The sequence below is a fragment of the Microcaecilia unicolor genome, chromosome 6 (assembly GCF_901765095.1).
Source record: "Microcaecilia unicolor chromosome 6, aMicUni1.1, whole genome shotgun sequence".
Taxonomy (NCBI): Eukaryota; Metazoa; Chordata; class Amphibia; order Gymnophiona; family Siphonopidae; genus Microcaecilia; species Microcaecilia unicolor.
In genome coordinates, this window is record NC_044036.1 from 5723705 (window position 1) to 5745084 (window position 21380).

The following is a 21380-nucleotide window of genomic DNA, read 5'->3' on the forward strand; positions in this document are numbered from 1 at the left end:
ACAGATACGGGCTTCCATTTTGTGTTGAAATCCTCCACTTTGTTTCCATATCTATTAACTTAACTTTTAGGCCTCAATCCGGGCTACAAACTAGGCCATACTTTTCCAGTAAGCTCCCAGTTATGTCAGCCATCAGATTTCTGACTCAGCCAAGGTCTGTAATGGCCTGAGCTCTATGACTGGGCCCACCACCATTCCAGTGGGGGGGTCTCTAGCTGTACCATAATTATACATTTATCAACTGGAACGGATTGTGCCTCAGAGGAAACCAGATAAGACAAGTTAATAACTTCGTCTAGCCTAGGGGGAACTAATTCCCTGATTTTAACAATTTTTTCTGAGATGTAAGATGCTAAAACTGAAGATGAAGGGTATAAATCAGCATGTATATTAATACAAGAATTAGGTATCATCTCCTTAGTGAAAAGTGCTCTGGAAGATGGAGTATTATCTATCATTGAGACATAATAGGATTTCTTAGCTTTTCAAACTGCAATTTTATAAGCTTTCATAGTTTTGTTCCATTTAATTCTCAGTAAATTATCATGACAGCGCCGCCATTTATGTTCAAGTCGATGACAATCAGTCTTTAATTTGGCCAGATCTTGATTAAACCATTTAACTTTATGAGAAAGGAGGACAATTTTTTTTTAATTAACAGAGCCAGTTCATTCCTGATTCTAGAAAGTAAATTGTGTTAATTGTCATATGAAAGAGAAGGATCAGTTGAGGAATAACTGAACTCCAAAAAACACTGGTGTCTATGTTTCCCAGTTGCTTTATAATAAAAAGGATTTCCTTTGTTATGTTTAAAAGGTAATGTAAAATTAGCTAAGAAATGGTGGACATGCATGCTGGACAGGATCTGCCCATTCCTTCCCAATGCCCTGGCAAACCCTAATGCCAACTCTGAGCTGGCATAGGGTTTGCCTTGTTTGGTGCACTGCCTGCTGAGCATTGGGGAAGAATAGGAAATGCCCTGTTTACCATGCATTTGCATGCTTACTTCATTCAGAGCCGGCGAGCTCATTGTTACACACGCTCACCAGCTCTGATCATCAGGCAGCAGCAAACGCGGGCGCTAGCACTACACTCATGGCCTCTGGCACCTGCTTCTTGAATGTTGACTCCTAAAGTAACTATGATTTGGATTATTCTTCCCAATGTGCATCACTTTGCATTTCTCCACATTAAATTTTATCTGCCATTTGTATTTTAAAATGTATATCTCACCTTTAACAAGGTGAGTTACAAATAGTTTAGTTTACTAAAATTTAATATAAGTGGTGTACGATCAGTCAATAAAAACAGAAAAGAACTACAGCTTAATAATACACATACATAAACAGCATAAAAATACAATAAATAACAAGCCAAATACAATTACACCCCATAACCCTATCTGTTCAGAAAGGCACATGCAAAAACAGTAAGCTGATAAGAACAACTCTGTCTGGAATTGTGAAAAATTACTAGAGGACCTTACAAGACTGGGCGTCTAAATGGCAGATGACATTTAATGTGAGCAAGTGCAAAGTGATGCATGTGGGAAAGAGGAACCCGAATTATAGCTACGTCATGCAAGGTTCCACATTAGGAGTCACGGACCAAGAAAGGGATCTACGTGTTGTCGTTGATGATACGTTGAAACCTTCTGCTCAGTGTGCCGCTGCGGCTAAGAAAGCAAATAGAATGTTAGGTATTATTAGGAAAGGAATGGAAAACAAAAATGAGGATGTTGTAATGCCTTTGTATCGGTCCATAGTGCGACCGCACCTCAAATATTGTGTTCAATTCTGGTCGCCGCATCTCAAAAAAGATATAGTGGAATTAGAAAAGTTGCAGAGAAGGACGACGAAAATGATAAAGGGGATGGGACGACTTCCCTATGAGGAAAGGCTAAAGGTCTGTGCCCTGAAAAAGGCAGGTACAAATCAAGGTAAGGTATACACATATGAGTTTATCTTGTTGGGCAGACTGAATGGACCATGCAGGTCTTTTTCTGCCGTCATCTACTATGTTACTATGTTAAAGCGGCTAGGGCTCTTCAGCTTGGAGAAAAGGAGGCTGAGGGGAGATATGATAGAGGTCTATAAAATAATGAGTGGAGTTGAACGGGTAGATGTGAAGCGTCTGTTTACGGTTTCCAAAAATACTAGGACTAGGGGGCATGCGATGAAGCTACAATATAGTAAATTTAAAACGAATAGACAAAAATTTTTCTTCACTGAACGTATAATTAAACTCTGGAATTCGTTGCCAGAGAATGTGGTAAAGACGGTTAGCGGAGTTTTAAAAAGGTTTGGACGGCATGGTAAAAAAGTATATGGTGGACATTCTTGGAATGGATAAGGACTCGCTACCCCCCATAACACGGGCCTATTACATCTGGAACCCGAAGGGGGTCGATGGAAATCCCCCAGTAGTGGGGGATGGAATGAATCTGACTTCATTCCTCGAGAGTTCACTGGAAATTATTACTCAGAGGCCAACTATGCTGGTCACTTTTGTGCTGGAGCCTGATCGCAATGCTGTTCTAAGACTTTCCTTAAGACATTTAGAAAACTTGTTTTTGGGCTTAAAGGTCCGTATTTTTCCAGATCTCTCAAAGCCTACACAAGCTAGGCGCAGGGCTTTTTTGGAGCAGCGTCCTAGAGCGCTGGCATTGGGAATAAATTTTGTATTGCGATTTTCTTGTACATGTAATTTACTGCTTGAGGGTAAACATTTTCAGTTTGTAGACCCAAAACAGTTAAAAGAATTTCTTGATGCTAGAGTAGATATGAATGTTGTATGCCCTCCATAATTAGCAGGCTAGGGTCGGTAACCCGAGGTAGCAACCGTTAAATTACTTTCTTTAAATACTTTGTTATTCATGTTTCTCTATTCTTGGAATCTAATTTTCCTTTAATTGTGGACGAATAGGCCTTAAAGATTTTTTTTCTTATTTTATAATGGAATTCCTGATTGTAATGCCGATTGCATACTCACAGTCTGTAGTGAAATGTTGAAATATATTAATTAATAAATTAAAAAAAAAAAAAGGTTTGGACGGCTTCCTAAAGGAAAAGTCCATAGACCATTATTAAATGGACTTGGGGAAAATCCACTATTTCTGGGATAAGCAGCATAAAATGTTTTGTACGTTTTTGGGATCTTGCCAGGTATTTGTGACCTGGATTGGCCACTGTTGGAAACAGGATGCTGGGCTTGATGGACCTTTGGTCTTTCCCAGTATGGCAATACTTATGTACTAAGAAAGCATTATTTGGTGGGCTGTAGATCTCAGATAGCATGGCATGCAATATGCCTCCCTGAAAAGGAGGAAGGAATGGGGTATCCCGATTTGGAGCACTGTTGCCATTCTGCTCAGTTGAAAGCAGTACTGCAGTGGTCGGCTCTGATTCTCAAATCCTGGGTGTTGTAGAGCAATGTTCAGTAGATGGCACGTGTCTGAGGTGGTTGCCTTGGATGGTGGGAGGCAAAGCTTACAAGTCCGTAGAGAACCCCTTCGTTGGGACCACTATACAAGTGTGGGTTGGGTCCAGGATGTTGGGACATAGGAATTTATACTGTTCATGCCAATTTGACACAATGTGGAATTCATCCCTGGAAGAGTAGGGGGTGTTTTCCAAAGGTAGGAACAGGCAGGTCTGTGGTGTCTGGGCCAGGTGTGTGATAGCAACATTATCCTGAGTGTTCAATTCAATTTGAGATCAGTTGATATCTTCCCAGTCTGACCCATTATGACAGTGCTTAGTTTTACAATGAAAGTAGGATCCAAGATGATCTGAAAGTTAAGCAGACCCTATTCAAGACGCTCATTCTCTTGCTTCTGGGAAGGCAATGGATATCCAGGGTCTACCTCTTGCTAATGAGGTCTGGGATGTGAGAAGGAGGACCTGCACAGATGCAGAAATGGGAACAGGCTGTGAGTGCAATGAGAAGCAATGTGAGAGAGATGTCACATATAGCGATATCAAGCCATCTGGTGGAAAATGCCTATAAGGTCTGGCTGAGGTACTAGTAAGCACTGGAGTAGCATATATGTGGACTAGATGAGGGCTTGTATTGGCGGTTATATGGGGGGAAGGGACTTTCAAACACATCATATCCTGTTGAACTCAAGTTATGGGAATGTTGGTGGAGTGTTTGCTGGAAATAGATATTGAGGTTTCTTTTCTGTGTGGGGGAATAGACTGATGGTAAAGCCTGGGGAACTGGATTCAATTCCCACTGCAGCTCCCTGACCCTGGGCAAGTCACTTAACCCTCAGTTGCCCCAGGTACAAAAAGAACAACAATAGCAACTTAGATTGTGAGTCCACTAGGGTCAGAGAAAGTACCTGAATATAATATATGTAAACTGTTTGGATTATACCCACAGAAAGGTGGTCTATCAAATCCATGACCCTCTACTTTTACCCTGAATAAGTTGGTGGAAACCAATCTCTGTGACATATATGCAATAAGAAGGAAATCGGGAGGGGGGAACTTTTTCAAATCACTGTATACTCTATTATAACATTGTAATGCAATGTACTTATTCTAAATTATTATCCATAAATAAATGTATTGTTCCAGGGAAAAAGCTCTGCCTATATAGTATATCCATATGGCAAAGCAGAGGCTTCCTCCTGAACATTGGTATGATGCATACTGTTAAAACTGGATCTTTTAATGTTAAAAATGTTAAAAGGACTGGCAATCGCAATAAAGAAGATGATATTCAAGGAAATAGATAAAGTGGGATATCACTCTGGAATAAGAAACACTCATGAGATTTATATTAGACTTCTTAAACATAGGACATTTTTTAATCATTAAGGTTTTAAAGCAGGAAGGATAGTATTGTTATTAGGGAGGGATGTTCCTTGCCAAATCATAGAGGTTCATAGACTGGAAGAGTAGCCTAATGGTTAGAGCGTTAGGTTGATAATCAGAGAAGCCCAGTTCTAATCCCATTGCACCACTTGTGATCTTGGGCAAGTCACTAGGGGTGTCTTTTGCTAAGGCTTAGCTCGAGTTATCTGCAGCAGGGCCCATAGGAACAAAATGGGCCCTGCTGCAGATAACTTGAGCTAAACTTTAGTAAAAGACCCCCTTAACCCTTCATTGCCTCGGATACAGAAAAATACCTTCTGTGCCTGAATGTATACCACGTCAGGCTTGCAAGCGGTATAGAAGAAATTAAATTAAAAAGAAATAAGAAAAAAAGAAAAGGGAGTCAGATTCTTTTTTTGTCCAGTGTATGATCTTTTGGTATAAAAATAACATGGGCACATATCTATTTCCCTAATAGTGGTCAGGAGCTTTTTAATGACCATATTTTATTGGAGTTGTTGACTTTTACAGAAAGACATCAAACCTCGGGAGCTGACTTCAACTTTGTACCAGTCTACTGGGTAAACATAGTATAGCCAGGGAAGTTAAAAGAAAAAGCTAAAGTTGATGGATGTATGACAGCAACAGCACTCCAAGTAAAATAATTTTACATTCTACTCAAACTCACATATTATACTTGAGAACTGACAAGTTTCCTGTAGACGCTAAGGGAGTCATAGTCTGTTATTGAGATGGATGTGGGGAAGCCACTGCTTGCCTTGGGATTGGTAGCATGGAATGTTGCTAATTGGGTTTCTGTCAAGTACTTGTGACCAGTAGCCCTGGCAGGATACTGGGCTAATGGACCATTGGTCGGACCCAGTATGGCTATTTTTATGTTCTTATGTATTAATTCCTTAAAGGGTGCCTAAAGTTAGGTGCTGTTCAAATTGCCATTCTAGATCATTAGTGTAAAGTCTGCGTTTCAGCATCTAACCTTAGTTGTGCCATGGCAAAGGCTGATGTAAGTGCTCAGACCTATGTGCCAGGCATGCCCCTCTTAGGTCCACACCCCCTAGCCCGTGCATGCTAAGCTCACAGAATTATGTTACCAGCATAGCTGCAAATTAGTGCCAATGAATTCCAGTTATTGGTTGTTAACTCTTCTTTGATTTCTTTCTTACCTTGAAGACTATCTCTATGGTGACCTTGGAAACGGATCCTCTCATATCAAAGCTATTGTAAAGATTCAGGATGCCACATCTCATTGTCTAGAAACCCATATGTATGCTCACTCTCTGCCACCTTGATTTTTCAGTGGAAGAATGCCAATTTTCCTAATGTACGGGTCTCTTAGAGCAAGATCCACATTTGTTAGCTTTTTCATGGATACTGCATGCTTTTGACCTTTTTTGAACTTTCTGTTTTGTATTTTATTCTTCAACAGAAAAGACCAGGTAAAACAGCAAGACAGAAACTGAAGAGCCGAGCCCGATAAAGACTCTTTCACCGCACCTGGATGCCATAATGGTCTATGTCCTCCCTGGTTGTATACAGTGGGTCTGGATGTTATAAATAGGCTGTATCATCACTGGTTTAGACTTGGGATTTTTTACACAAGTGTTCGGATTTGCTTTGTATAACCTCTTGGAGATGACACTCAGGCTCATTTTCAAAGCACTTAGCCTCCCAAAGTTCCATAGAAACCTATGGAACTTAGCCTCCCAAAGTGCTTTGAAAATATGCCTCAAAGCCTTCATTTTGGTTCATTTGTAGACATTGGAGAGAAATGATTAAAGTCAACAGAAAGATGGGCAGGCTGCAAGAATTTAACAGCATCCCATTTTTTTTTTTTACATATTAATTGAATAAAAGATTACCTTTCAACATTTTGGAGTAGGGGACCATGACTTTTCATATTGCAAAATCTGTACATAAGGCTGTTGGCAATTGTTCTTTGTGTTTGGTGCTGTTTTAGTATATGGAGCATTGGAGGAAGCGATTGAGGGCATTGCAAAGGAAAAAGGGTCATGAGAATGTATGATTGTGCAGTGTGTTAAGTGATCTGTATATAAAAACAAGCTGAGGCTGTGTGGCCAAATTACAGTTGAAAGGGTAGGCATGACTGATTGTGTATAACAATCAGATGAATGTAGAAGTGATTTGGGTGTGCGAGTAGCAGTGGGTGTGGTGGATTGAGCAGAAGGTAATATTCAGTGCATTTGTGATGAGGATAAGTCAATGAGTGAGCAAGTTCGTTTTTTTATTTTTAATTTGTGGCTATTGAATGTGTAACTTTTGATGAGACATTTCAAAGTTGTCTGTTTAGGAGGAGGCATTTGAGGGTGGGGCTAAAAGATAAGTAGATAGAATCAGTATTGGTGTTACCAGTTTTAAGTAGAACCACATTAATAGTTATCCTGAATTTAGTTTAGGACTGCATATTTATCAGTCCCACATATTTAATTTAACAAAACTTATAGCCCACACCATCTACTATTCTGTATAAGTTACAACCAATATGCAGTACAATATAAGAATAAAACAAGTTATCCAGATGTTTGTCACTGATGACGCTCAGTATTGTCCTCTGAGTTCCATGATCCAAGATACTTTGATTAAAAATGTTGGCACACAAAATCGATCATTTTAAATACACGGAATTCTCTCATAAAACATATGAGGATTACTTTACTTTTAGAAGGATAAGCAAAACTGGATTTTTAACAAATCAGGCTTATGACTCCTCTTAGGTCAATCCATTTTGTTGGGTTCAAATGCAGCAAGCATTAATGCTGTTGTCAAGGATTTGGACATCTATCCAGCTCCACGTATTTGGAAGGGTCGGGAGTTTCTCTGGTCTGTACATGTGTAGTCTGCAGTGAAAAACAAGCCTGTGGAAGACACAGCAGTAGCAGTGAGAAGCGCAAACATGGCAAGTTGAGAGCCCAGGTGCTGCCTGCCAAAGCACAGGAGGGGAGGTAATCAGGTTGGAGATGTGGAAGAGGAAAGAGAAGATAAGGAAAATTTGGGGGGGAAAAAGAGTGGAGGGGTCTAGTAAGGTAAACATAGGAGGAAGGCTGAGCATTGGCAGAGGCAAAGACTATCAGTGAATGGATTATGCCCCTCACTCGTGCACTCACCCTACTCATTCACATTCCCCATCCATCTGCTCATGCACACCTGATCCACACTGCATCCAATCACTTGTGCTGTCACTTTCTCACCCACCCACTCACATATCCCCATACACAGAATTTTAGTCATTTTGACCAAGACAACTGTGCCTGTGTATAATGCCTCTAGCACACCTTCACAGCTTCTTTTAATATAATCAGTTCATGTCGCTTTTCCATCTTTTTTTATGAGGACCTGGTTATAATTGACTACCCAATCTGTACTATTTCTGCTCATGTAAAATATTAATTGCTGAAATAAACTGGTTATTCCTTTTAGTAAGTTTATTGTATCTTTTATCCTTTGTTTTATCTATTGATTTTTGTCAAATGATTATTTTTTATATTTAGTTGTGTACATTGACTTGGATAATTCATATATATACACACACACATACTAGCTGTCCCCACTGGCATTCCTCCGCAATAGGTTAGTACTTTGTAACTGAGAAAAGCAAGGTTTATTTGTGTGTAATAACACTCTGTAAGTATGTATTTTTAATGTGAGAAATGAAACATAAAGAATAGGTTTAGATATATTTTTATTTGTACAAACAAAAATAGAACACACAGGAGTAGATAAATTTTAAATATAATTTGTAATAAGTTCTCATTCGAGCGCATTTAGATAGGCAATATTTTTTTTTCGATTTGGAGCATATACGTATATAAAGACTTATTTGAGCCAGTTTGTGAACAGGCGACATATAATTGGCCATGTGAAAAACATCTGACAGATGGAATAAGGGGAAATTAGGTATAAAAACGTGCTCTCCTTAACCTGTTGATAAGTACATAAGTAATACCATACTGGGAAAAGACCAAGGGTCTATTGAGCCCAGCATCCTGTCCACGACAGGATAGCTTCAATACCATGTGTTATTAAAAGTTTTAAAAGCTAAACATGTGCCATTACATATTTTTGGAGCTTTTAGATTTTGTAGCAGTATGATTGGTGAACAAATTTTTAAGAGGAGTTGATGTGGTGACATTCCTGGTGGATGCAGTGAATTTAGAAATTCAACTGGATAATAGTATCATGTATTGTGTCAATGGACAAATACTCTTTCCTTAGCATCCCTCCGGACCGGCCCAGGATTGGACTGATGAGTTGTGCACGCCTTCCTCCAGCAGGTGGCGACTGAGAAAAAACTCTGACTCTAGAGAGCCAATAAGAGCCCTGGTCATGTGACCCTAGCCCCAGTATTTTCTCAGTCTCCCAGCAGGTAGGAAGTGAGCCCATTAGTCTCTCTTTGTTGGTGTATAGATCTTTTTCTGCTTAGTCTTTCTTCTGTGCCAGGGGAATTCTATAGAGGCTTGTTAGATATTAAGCTTTTTAGATTTCAGCCTCTGGGGTGTTACACTCGGGTGCCCCGGGTCCCTTCCCCTTTCCTCCCAATCTCCCTTCTATTAAAAAAAAAAAAAAAAAGGGACGGGCTACCCTTTCGGAAGAAAGGTGTTTTTGTCTTTGGGAGAGGCAGCCAGTATTTAAAAAAAGAGAAAAGCAGTGCTTTCCCCAGTGACCTAACGAGCAGGCAGCTCCGTTTAGTTCTCTGTGCTTTGTTTTCGCTGATCAGCTGTTTAAAAACGAAACCAAAACAAAAGAAACATTTTAAGCCACTCAGCATTTACTTATTGCTCCCCAACCGTTTGGGTGTCTGGGGTATACTTTACTCGTTTGTTGCCAGTTGTCGGAGCGGGACCTTAGTAAAAAAAAAAAAAAAAAATGGCGCGAACCGCTTAGGCGCGTGCACGTTTTCCTCCAATATGTCCGAAAAGCTGAAGAGGTGTGCTGTCTTTCAGCATCGGGGGGTTAACGCCTCCGGCGCTTGTAAGTATTGCACAGCGCTGGATGTTGCTTCGGGTCTGGTTCCTCCGGTTTCGGGGTCTGTATCGGCGGCTGTTAATTCTTTGCCGTCGCGGTCTATCCCAGTTGTGGAGGTTTCAGGCGTGCTTCCGGAGGCCAGCACCGAGAAGTTGGGGCGAATGGCGGCCATTTTGAATGTCGCTCCGTCTTCTCCATCATGTGTTCTGTCTGCTAGTCGCAAATCTGCAAATTTGGGGGAAGCTGATACAGGGGCTCTGGTACAGTCTGGGGCCACTCAGGCAGGGGGGTTTCCTCCTGAGTTTGTCCTCCAGATATACCAGGCCTTCCTGATGCAAAAGGGCGGTTCAGGAGCAGGGGTCTCAGGAGAATCTGCCAGATCTGTTCCCCCTGCTAAGAAGCCTAGAGAATGTGATTTACAGCTAGATCTTTGGTCGGACCAGGATCAAGAGATGCCCTTTTTAGAGGAGGAGGAAGATCCGGCTGAGCATGTTTGGGAAGATCTGTCATCTGTAGATCCTGACGCTGGGTCTTTTCCCCAAGGGGAAGATCCCTCGGTGGCTAGAGTATGCCATACAGGAGCTCATTTCCATGGTTTCCTCGACTTTGCATTTTGAGGATTTTCCTACAGTTTCAGAGGTCCGTAAGGTTGATTTGTTGGTTAAAGGTTCTAGGTCTTCCGGTAGAACTTTTCCCATGCATCAGGATATTTGGGATGTTATTAAAGCGCAATGGGAGGTTCCAGATGCTGCTTTTCATCCAACCAGATCTATGAATCGTCTTTATCTGGTACCGGAGGCTGATAGAGCTCTTCTTAGGGTTCCGGTGGTTGACACGGTGGTTTCGGCAGTTACTAATCGTAACATGGTCCCCGTGGATGGAGGAACGGCACTTCGTGATGTTCAGGACAGGAGGCTGGACTCTCTGCTCAAGAATAGTTTTGATGTTTCATCTTTGGCAGTACAGGCGGCCATTTGTGGTTCTTTAGTGGCTAGAGCCTGTTTTCATTGGGCGGAGAGAGTCCTGGATAGGTCCTCAGATGATCTTTAGGCTATAGATGTAGAAGTGGCCAAGACTGAGACGGGTTCTGCTTTTCTAGCGGATGCTGTGTATGATCTGCTGCGAGCATCTTCTAAGTCCTTGGCCTTGGGTGTTGCAGTCCGCCAATCTCTTTGGTTGAGAGGTTGGTCAGTGGATGCGGCTTCCAAGTCTAAGTTAAGTAAATTCCTTCTTGTTTAGAGAAGAATTGGATAAATTGGTTCATTCTCTAGGAGATTCTAAAATTCCTCGTCTCCCAGAAGATAGGCCTCGTCTGTCCAGTCGGGGTACTTTGTTTGGTTGTGGTAGAATAAGAAGTTTCCGTAGATTTCAACCTGTTTGGGGCGTTAAGGTTCAAAGGTCTCGTTTTTTCAACAGGACTCTGTCCTTTCGGGCTTACCGCAGAGGAACTAGTCTCTCAGGCGCGGGTTTCCGATCCCAATCGCGCCTTTCCCAATGAAGGTGTGAGGGCCTCTCCTCTGGTCCCTGTAGGACCTCGGCTTTCTCAGTTTTATCAGAGGTGGACCCACATCACTTCAGATCAGTGGGTCTTGGAAGTTATTTGAGAAGGTTATGCCTTAGAATTCGCAAGGCCTCTTTCGGACGCCTTTCTGGAGTCTCCTGCCACTCTCATCACAAGGCGGGTGCGGTTCGGGAGACTCTACAGAGGCTCTTAGATCTTCAAGCTATTTGTCCAATTCCTCCTTCCGAGTACAAGCAGGGCAGGTATTCCATACTTTGTGGTTCCCAAGAAGGAAGGTTCCTTCCGTCCTATTTTAGACCTCAAGGCTGTCAATCGCGCTCTGAGTCACAAGTTTTCGTATGGAGACTCTTCAGTCAGTCATTGTGGCAGTTTGGAAAGGAGAATATTTAATGGCCTTAGATCTGACAGATGCTTATTTACATATTCCTGTGCGTCCGGCGCACCACAAGTTCTTGCGCTTTGTGATTCTGGGTTGTCATTACCAGTTTCGGGCTCTGCCCTTCGGCCTCGCGATAGCTCCGCGCACTTTTACCAAAGTTATGGTCATGGTGGCAGCGGCTCTCAGGAAAGAGGGGATCCTCGTTCATCCATACCTAGACAACTAGTTGATCAGAGCAGTCTTTTTTTTTAAATTTTTTATTTATAACCATTTAAATTTTTACAAGCAATAAAACAACTTGCTGGAAATACAGAGAAAGTAATATGTAGGAATTATTTCAGTCAGGTAATTCTATTCTCTTCCTTAGACTACTAAATAGGGAGAGTGAAACAAGATAAGGAGATCAATTAAACAGTAAATAGAAAAAAAAAAAACAGTGGTATTAACCTGATTATCCCCAGATATTACTCGTCTAATTCATTATTCCACATTGATCATCTGGTTGGCTTCTTCAAGGCCATTGCGGTGTATAGTCAAATCATTTCATTTGAAAACATACTTATTGTCCAATATATTAGTTAGAAATAATACATCTGTTTACATTCTTTCTCTTTTAAAAACCAGAAGTTATTTAACAATACTTATACTTAAGTCTCTAATTCAAATCCCACTGATTAAAGTAATCCCAGTTTTCACAGGCTTCTCTCCTTTAAAGTAATAATTTGAGGAAATATTTCTGAGGAAAACTTTAGGAGTCATACCCGGAACTCTGGGAAAAACAATAATCTCGATATTAATCATCTATAATAATATTCATTGTATTATTCAAAATTTCTGGTCTGTTATTTTCAAAATCATAACCACTTCTTGCTCATGTAGAATCATTTGTTATATCAATTTTTTACTGTCAAAAAACTGTCCATGTAACTCTGTAATAAAATTATATCTGAAACAAAATTATTTACTGCCACCGTTAGGTCTCGAAGCACCTTCCAGATGATATTCAATGTAACCTCCATGGGAGCCAAAAACTCCAAGTTGATTTCTCATAGGTGTTTAGGAGTGGTTCCGCTGATTCGGGTTCTGCTGTAAACGTCCTCCGTTTCAGCATATACCTCTAACTCACTCCTCCACTCCTTTGGGCATGGTGGTTGAATAATTCGGGAGCGATGGAGTTGTTTTTTCCAGGTCCAAGAGGGTCGACGCTCCTTCGCCGGCACTAATCAAAGGACTCGCCAACTCTTTCATCTGTGGGCAGCTCGTCGGGCAGCGGTCCCACACTTGCTGCTCAGGGGATAAAACGCTGGCCATCGGCGGCTGACCGCCGGTTGTCCCCTTCCTCTCAGTTAAGGTAACTGCAATTGCAGAGAGGAAATTTACATAGAAAAGACGAAACTTCAGAGGGCCGTTGGGCATACGAACTTCAGGTCACCATCGTACCACTCTCCCAGTTTGGGACACTCTTTGTCTGGTTTCTCCTCAGAGGCCTGTCTGATATGGGTAACCCTTCAGCATAGCCCTCTAAGTCATTGAAACACACAAGCCCCTCCACCCCTACAAGGTGGTGTCCCTTCGGATGGGGATCAGAGCAAAGTCTTATCAGGAGAGTTGTCACGTCACAGGTCGAGTGGTGGTCTTCTTGCAGTCCCTAGATTGGGTAGTGAATGTAGCCAAGAGTTGTTTGGTTCCATCTCAGTCTCTGGAGTATTTGGGGGTCACCTTCGACACAGAGCGGGGTCGAGTTTTTCTTCCACAGGGCAGGATTCTAAGACTTCGGTCTCAGATACTGGGTTTACTTCACAAGAAAGTTCTGTGTGCTCTAGATTATCTGCAGGTTCTCGGTTCTATGGCGTCCACTATAGAGGTAGTTCCCTGGGCCAGGGCTCACATGATGTCTCTTCAGTGGTCTCTTCTCTCCTGGTGGTCCTCTCAGAGGGATTCCCTTCTGATGAGGTTGTCTCTGCGCAACCGGGAACGCATCTCTCTGTTTTGTTGGCTATGGATGAAGAATCTCACCGCAGGAATGCCACTGGAGTCTCCTCGGTGGGTAGCCTTAACGACAGATTCCAGTCTGCGCGGCTGGGGAGCTCATTGCCTAGACAGGTGGACCCAGGGTCTCTGGTCTCCGCGGGAAGCGGCTCAATCCTTCAACTTCTTGGAGACCAGGGCGATTCACTTAGCTCTGCAGCACTTTGGTTATCTCCTGGTGGGCAAAGCGGTGCGAGTTCTCTCGGACAACGCCTCGGCAGTGGCCTATATCAACCGCCAGGGGGGAACGAGATGTCATCTCTTGTGTCGAGAGGCGGAGAGTCTCCTGACATGGGCAGAGGTTCACCTCACTGCCATATCAGCCTCGCATGTAGCAGGAGTAGACAACATTCAAGCAGACTTTCTCAGTCGTCACACTCTCGATCCAGGAGAATGGGCTCTCAGCGATCGGGCATTTCAGTTGATAGTGGAGCGCTGGGGCACTCCAGTTCTAGATCTTTTTGCCTCCAGACTCAACTCAAAGGTTCCTCGATTCTTCAGTCGCTGAAGAGATGCAAAAGCGGCAGGGGTAGACGCCCTTTTACAGCAGTGGCCTTCCAAACTTCTTTACGCATTTCCTCCGTGGCCTCTATTAGGTCGTCTTCTACAAAGGATTGAGGAACACGGGGGGCCGGTAATTCTGCTGGCCCCAGACTGGCCTCAACGTCCTTGGTACGCGGATCTTCAGCGGCTGAGGGTGGCGTCTCCTCCAACTTCCGGTGCACAAGACCTTGCTGATACAAGGGCCAGTTCCACATCCAGACCCGGCTCAATTTTGTCTTACAGTTTGTCTCTTGAACAAGCCCATTTAGCTAAGAGGGGTTTTTCAGCTCCGGTGATTTCTACAATGCTTCGGTCTCGTCGACGTTCCACCTCTCTAAGCTATATTCGCACCTGGAGAATTTTTGAGGCTTGGTGTGCAGATGCTGGGATTGCTCCTTTTCGGGCATCGGTTGCTCAGATCTTAGATTTTCTGCAGCGAGGATTTGATAAAGGGTTGTCTCTCTCTTCGCTTAAGGTGCAGACGGCAGCTCTTTCCTGTTTCAGAGGTAGGATTAGGGGTGAGTCTTTGGCTAGTCTTCCCAATGTCGCCCGTTTTTTAAAGGGGGTTAGTCTCTTTCGTCCGCCACGCAGATCGGTCTTTCCTTCCTGGGACCTTAATCTGGTGCTTTCGGCTCTAACGGGGCCTCCTTTTGAGCCGTTGCTAGCTTGTTCTCTGAAGGATTTGACTCTTAAGGCAGTGTTTTTGGTGGCTATTGCATCAGCACGGAGGGTTTCAGAGTTACAAGCTTTTTCCTGCAGTTCTCCATTTCTGGAATTTTCTAAGGAGCGAGTGGTCCTTCGTCTGGTTCCTTCCTTTCTGCCTTAGGTACTCTCTCGTTTTCATCTGTCTCAGTCGGTTTTTTTTCCTGTTCTGGGATCAGCCTCAGGAACGCAGGAGCAGTGGAAATTGCATACTTTAGATGTCAAGAGGGTACTTAAACGATATCTCGCAGTTACTGAGGACTTTCGCCGCATGGATCGTCTTTTTCTTCTTTTTGCTGGTCACCGCAAGGATTTGTCAGCTTCTAAGCCCACGTTATCTAGGTGGATCAAGGAAATGATAGCTTCAGCTTACCTCTTGGCGGGCAGAGCAGTTCTGGAGGCTATGAAAGCTCATTCTACACGAGGGCAGGCAGCGTCGTGAGCAGAGTGTTTCTTGGTGCCTCCAGCAGAGATTTGTAAGGCGGCGACTTGGTCCTCTCTCCATTCTTTTTCTAAGCATTACAGACTTGATGTTCAGTGTCGGCAGGAGGCATTCTTTGCATCATGAGTACTCACAGCAGGTTTGCTGGGGTCCCTCCCATAGGACTACTGCTTTGTTACGTCCCATCAGTCCAATCCTGGGCCGGTCCAGAAGGAGGCTAAGGAAGGAGAAATTAGACCTTACCTGCTAATTTGCTTTCCTTTAATCCCTCTGGACCGGCCCAGGTCCCTCCCATGTTCTTTCTTTCTGTCTATGTTCAAAGTTGCTGTGTACAGATGTTCAACTGTCGTTTATAGAGCTGTTTTGTGAGTTATCACTTAAAGAAATGCATAAATCTGTAAATAATTTGCCTATGCATATGTCTACAGAAAGGCCATACTGCTGCTCTGGTGAGAGTTGCCAGTGAGCCCTATTTCACGGCTAAGCCGTTGTTTAAGCACGTTTCAATAGTGCTTTATGGCTGCTTGAATTCCTCAGGGCACAGAGTGTAGGATCTTTCTTTTCCTTTCTGCTTTGTTATTCAAATACTGAGGCTAGGGTCACATGACCAGGGCTTTTATTGGCTCTCTAGAGTCAGAGTTTTTTTGTCAGTCTCCACCTGCTGGAAGGCGTGCACAACCCATCAGTCCAATCCTGGGCCGGTCTGGAGGGTTTAAAGGAAAACAAATTAGCAGGTAAGGTCTCATTTCTCCTTAGTTTCACCTGATAACATTTCTTGGATTTCGTAGTTCATTTCATTGATGTTTAAGTTTGTCAGAGCTAGAATTGCTCATTTGCCTAACCATTCGTGGTTTTGATAATGATTTTCAATGTTTGGAAATATTTTTTCCTTTAAACTATTAATTTCTTCTACAATGTTACAGAAATCTGGAGTTAAAGTTATTTGTCCCATCAGCATCACATTTTATTTTTCCTTCTCCTAATTCCAGAAGCTTTTTTGAAAATAGTTCAACATATTCATTGCCTAAAGTTTTTTTTCACATATTTTTGGTGGAGATGAAAATGGTAGCGGAATTCAAGCATGCGTGGGATAAACATAAAAGAATCCTGTGCAGAAGGAATGGATCCTCAGAAGCTTAGCCAAGATTGGGAGGCGGGGCTGGTGTTTGGGTGGTGGGGCTAGTTCTGAGCAAGACTTCTACAGTCTGTATCCTGAAAATGGCAGATACAAATCAAGGTAAGGTATACACAAGAAGTAGCACATATGAGTTTATCTTGTTGGGCAGACTAGATGGACCGTGCAGGTCTTTTTCTGCCGTCATCTGCTATGTTACTATGTAAGTCCAAAGAGTGGAGGACGAGGCAAGCTTTGTGTTCATCGTACCTTTTTGAATGACGGGCAGTGTTTATCGAAAGTCACCAGAAAGGACTGTTAACAATTCCTCCCATTAAATTCTCATTACTTCTCAAGTCTTGTAGGCTTCTGTTGACTGCCTCTAGAGCATGCTTATGATCCGTGGCGCATTTATCCATTGTAATAATTTGGCTAGGCATGTTCCTTTGTTTATTTGACTGAGTTCTCAGTATGAGCTAAGTTAAGAGGCAAATTAAAAGCTGAGTGAGCGGTTTGGCCTCCTTGAAGTAATGTAACATAGTAACATACATAGTAGATGACGGCAGAAAAAGACCTGCACGGTTCATCTAGTCGAAGTAATGTGGCAGCTATACCAGAAGTTGCAACGCCAATAGCAATTTTGCCTTTGTTTCTAACCTTGCCTGTGAATCAAATCACTTCAAACTACAAAATAACCTCATCAACAGCAGGTAGAGTCTGCATGCCGTGTTTGGTGGCTGAAGGAGTTTGGACACGGACAAACAAACACATGCATCTGCTATATATATCATATTGAGTGATCATCTGGCATCCAGTGATCTCTGGTATGGTTCAGTATTAACACATATGGAGAGGATTTATTCAGAAGTGAAGGTTCTAGACTTCTGAGAGAAGAGGACATCTCGCTGGGTAAGTAAATATCATTTTGCTCCATGCTTAGATTACTTAAAGATTTGGGTAAAAGAGAATTTGTAGATTTATTGATTAAAAACAGTTTGAAATTCATATAAAAGCAATCCTTATTTATTAACTAGTATAAATAGTCTAAAAATCTTTTTGCCATAGTATAAAACTGTTATAACTGAGAGCATTAAACAATATCCAGGAGATAGCAAACCAGGACCTAAACTTTCTGACTTAAAATAGAAAATTTCTGAGGTGAAGAGGGTCCCGGAAGATGAGCAAACTAGAGCATTATTTTAACTAGTTCATTGTAAGCCGCTTTGGGGCTGCAACACTGCGGCAAAAGGCGGGGTATAAATGATCTGAAATAAATAAATAAATTATGATGATCTGAAATTAAGAACTAAGGTAGAGCCAATGATGAAGAAGATAACTAAATGCAAAAGACACCCCAAAACCACCGATAAATTGGCTCAAAAAAAGAAAATTTTTGCTTCTAGGTGATGCCATTATGAGAAGCGTTAATTTGGGAACACATTCTCTGGGTCCCAACCAAGTGAATTTTGTTCTTGGCTTCTCAGCTAGCAGAAACTACAACCAAATACTGAATGTCATCAAAGAAGAGAGCAAGAATTATAATACTGATATTGTAATCCAACTGATTTACAAAACTGTCCACTCTGCAGCCTTCACTTACCTAGGAGCCAAAGGGTGGAACTCCTTACCACCCAAATAAGAAATATACAGGAATATATGAGATTCTATAAAATCCTCAAATCGTTCCTATTCAAACAAACCTTCACAAAGAACAACCATATCTCAAACAATTATTATTACCTGAATTGGTTATTACTCTGTTTACCATTAACTTTCTCTTTGCTTCATGTACAATTTCTTATTGATAATAGATTTTCTAAATGTTAAACATCCATAGCTATCCCAGTATATTTATGATATTGTATTATGAAATTGGATTCATACAACAAATTACTTTCTTATGCATTATTCTTTGTTACGTATCCTATACTGTTTATTGTAAGTCACATTGAACTCAAAGTTGTTTGGGATAGTGTGGGATATAAATGTCTCACATAAATAAACTCAGGACAAATGATCTGGCCAACAATAGCATGCTTGGAGCACAGAGAGCTTTCCAGAGGTTGGGGAAGGGGCTAAAGTATTTGGTGCATACTGTAGGTTTTTCCAAAGTACTACCAATCTATGGAGAGGAGAGACTAAATACAGATAAATTCAATAAATGGCTCAAACCCTGGTGGCAACAAAAACGTACATACAGTGGGGGAAATAAGTATTTGATCCCTTGCTGATTTTGTAAGTTTGCCCACTGACAAAGACATGAGCAGCCCATAATTGAAGGGTAGGTTATTGGTAACAGTGAGAGATAGCACATCACAAATTAAATCCGGAAAATCACATTGTGGAAAGTATATGAATTTATTTGCATTCTGCAGAGGGAAATAAGTATTTAATCCCTCTGGCAAACAAGACCTAATACTTGGTGGCAAAACCCTTGTTGGCAAGCACAGCGGTCAGACGTCTTCTGTAGTTGATGATGAGGTTTGCACACATGTCAGGAGGAATTTTGGTCCACTCCTCTTTGCAGATCATCTCTAAATCATTAAGAGTTCTGGGCTGTCGCTTGGCAACTCGCAGCTTCAGCTCCCTCCATAAGTTTTCAATGGGATTAAGGTCTGGTGACTGGCTAGGCCACTCCATGACCCTAATGTGCTTCTTCCTGAGCCACTCCTTTGTTGCCTTGGCTGTATGTTTTGGGTCATTGTCGTGCTGGAAGACCCAGCCACGACCCATTTTTAAGGCCCTGGCGGAGGGAAGGAGGTTGTCACTCAGAATTGTACGGTACATGGCCCCATCCATTCTCCCATTGATGCGGTGAAGTAGTCCTGTGCCCTTAGCAGAGAAACACCCCCAAAACATAACATTTCCACCTCCATGCTTGACAGTGGGGACGGTGTTCTTTGGGTCATAGGCAGCATTTCTCTTCCTCCAAACACGGCGAGTTGAGTTCATGCCAAAGAGCTCAATTTTTGTCTCATCTGACCACAGCACCTTCTCCCAATCACTCTCGGCATCATCCAGGTGTTCACTGGCAAACTTCAGACGGGCCGTCACATGTGCCTTCCGGAGCAGGGGGACCTTGCGGGCACTGCAGGATTGCAATCCGTTATGTCGTAATGTGTTACCAATGGTTTTCGTGGTGACAGTGGTCCCAGCTGCCTTGAGATCATTGACAAGTTCCCCCCTTGTAGTTGTAGGCTGATTTCTAACCTTCCTCATGATCAAGGATACCCCACGAGGTGAGATTTTGCGTGGAGCCCCAGATCTTTGTCGATTGACAGTCATTTTGTACTTCTTCCATTTTCTTACTATGGCACCAACAGTTGTCTCCTTCTCGCCCAGCGTCTTACTGATGGTTTTGTAGCCCATTCCAGCCTTGTGCAGGTGTATGATCTTGTCCCTGACATCCTTAGACAGCTCCTTGCTCTTGGCCATTTTGTAGAGGTTAGAGTCTGACTGATTCACTGAGTCTGTGGACAGGTGTCTTTCATACAGGTGACCATTGCCGACAGCTGTCTGTCATGCAGGTAATGAGTTGATTTGGAGCATCTACCTGGTCTGTAGGGGCCAGATCTCTTACTGGTTGGTGGGGGATCAAATACTTATTTCCCTCTGCAGAATGCAAATAAATTCATATACTTTCCACAATGTGATTTTCCGGATTTAATTTGTGATGTGCTATCTCTCACTGTTACCAATAACCTACCCTTCAATTATGGGCTGCTCATGTCTTTGTCAGTGGGCAAACTTACAAAATCAGCAAGGGATCAAATACTTATTTCCCCCACTGTACATAGGGGGATGGGGCAATGTATGGAAAAACAAAAAGCTCTACTGTAATGATGAGCTACCTCTTTGCAGGAAAAAGGATCCTTGGGGAGAAATTCAGACAATATGTTTTTAGGCATTTAAACTAGGAGGTGGGGGTGACAGGAAGCAGGAGCATTAAGGTAATTTTTTGTAATCCCCTTGCGATTTAGCAACTTTGAATAACTGTGTGTTGTCTGCAAATTTAATTACCTCACTAGTTACTCCCATCGCTAGATCATTTATAATTATGTTAAAAAGCAGCAGTCCCACCACAGACCCCTGCGGAACCCCACTATCTACCCTTCTCCATTGAGAATACTGACCATTTACTACTACTACTACTCATCGTTTCTATAGCGCTACTAGACATACACAGCCCTGTACACCTGAACATGAAGAGACAGTCCCTGCTCGACAGAGCTTACAATCTAATTAGGACAGGCAAACAAGAGATGAGAATATTAAAGTGAGGATGATGAAATAAGGGTTAGGAGTTAAAAGCAGCATCAAAAAGGTGGGCTTTTAGCTTAGATTTGAAGACGGCCACAGATGGAGCTTGATGTACCGGCTCAGGAAGTCTATTCCAGGCTTATGGTGCAGCAAGATAAAAGGAATGAAGTCTGGAGTTAGTGGTGGAGGGTTAGGGTGCAGACAAGAGAGATTACCCAGTGAACGGAGTTCTCTGGGAGGAATGTAGGGAGAGATGAGAGTGGAGAGGTACTGAGGAGCTGCAGAGTGAATGCATTTATAAGTCAATAAGAGGAGTTTGAACTGTATGCGGAAATGGATAGGAAGCCAGTGAAGTGACTTGAGGAGAGGGCTAATATGAGCACAACGACACTGGCGGAATACTAGTCGTGCAGCAGAATTTTGAACAGATTGAAGAGGAGAGAGATGGCTAAGTGGGAGACCTGTGAGAAGCAAGTTGCAATAGTCTAAGCGAGAGGTGATGTGGATGAGGGTTCTGGTAGTGTGCTCAGAAAGGAAAGGGTGAATTTTGGTGATATTATAGAGAA

The 21380-nt window shown here is 42.4% G+C and overlaps 1 protein-coding gene across 2 annotated transcripts in view; it reads left to right on the forward strand.

The window, feature by feature from the left end:
• The window catches only part of EBNA1BP2 (EBNA1 binding protein 2), a 119106-nt gene extending 110828 nt beyond the window's left edge, over positions 1-8278 (forward strand). For both annotated transcript variants that reach the window (XM_030206933.1, XM_030206934.1), the window contains exon 10: positions 6271-8278. In XM_030206933.1, the coding sequence (XP_030062793.1) occupies positions 6271-6321 (51 nt within the window). In that variant the 3' untranslated portion in view covers positions 6322-8278. The remainder of the gene's footprint in view (positions 1-6270) is intronic.
• The last annotated feature ends 13102 nt before the right edge of the window (positions 8279-21380 follow it).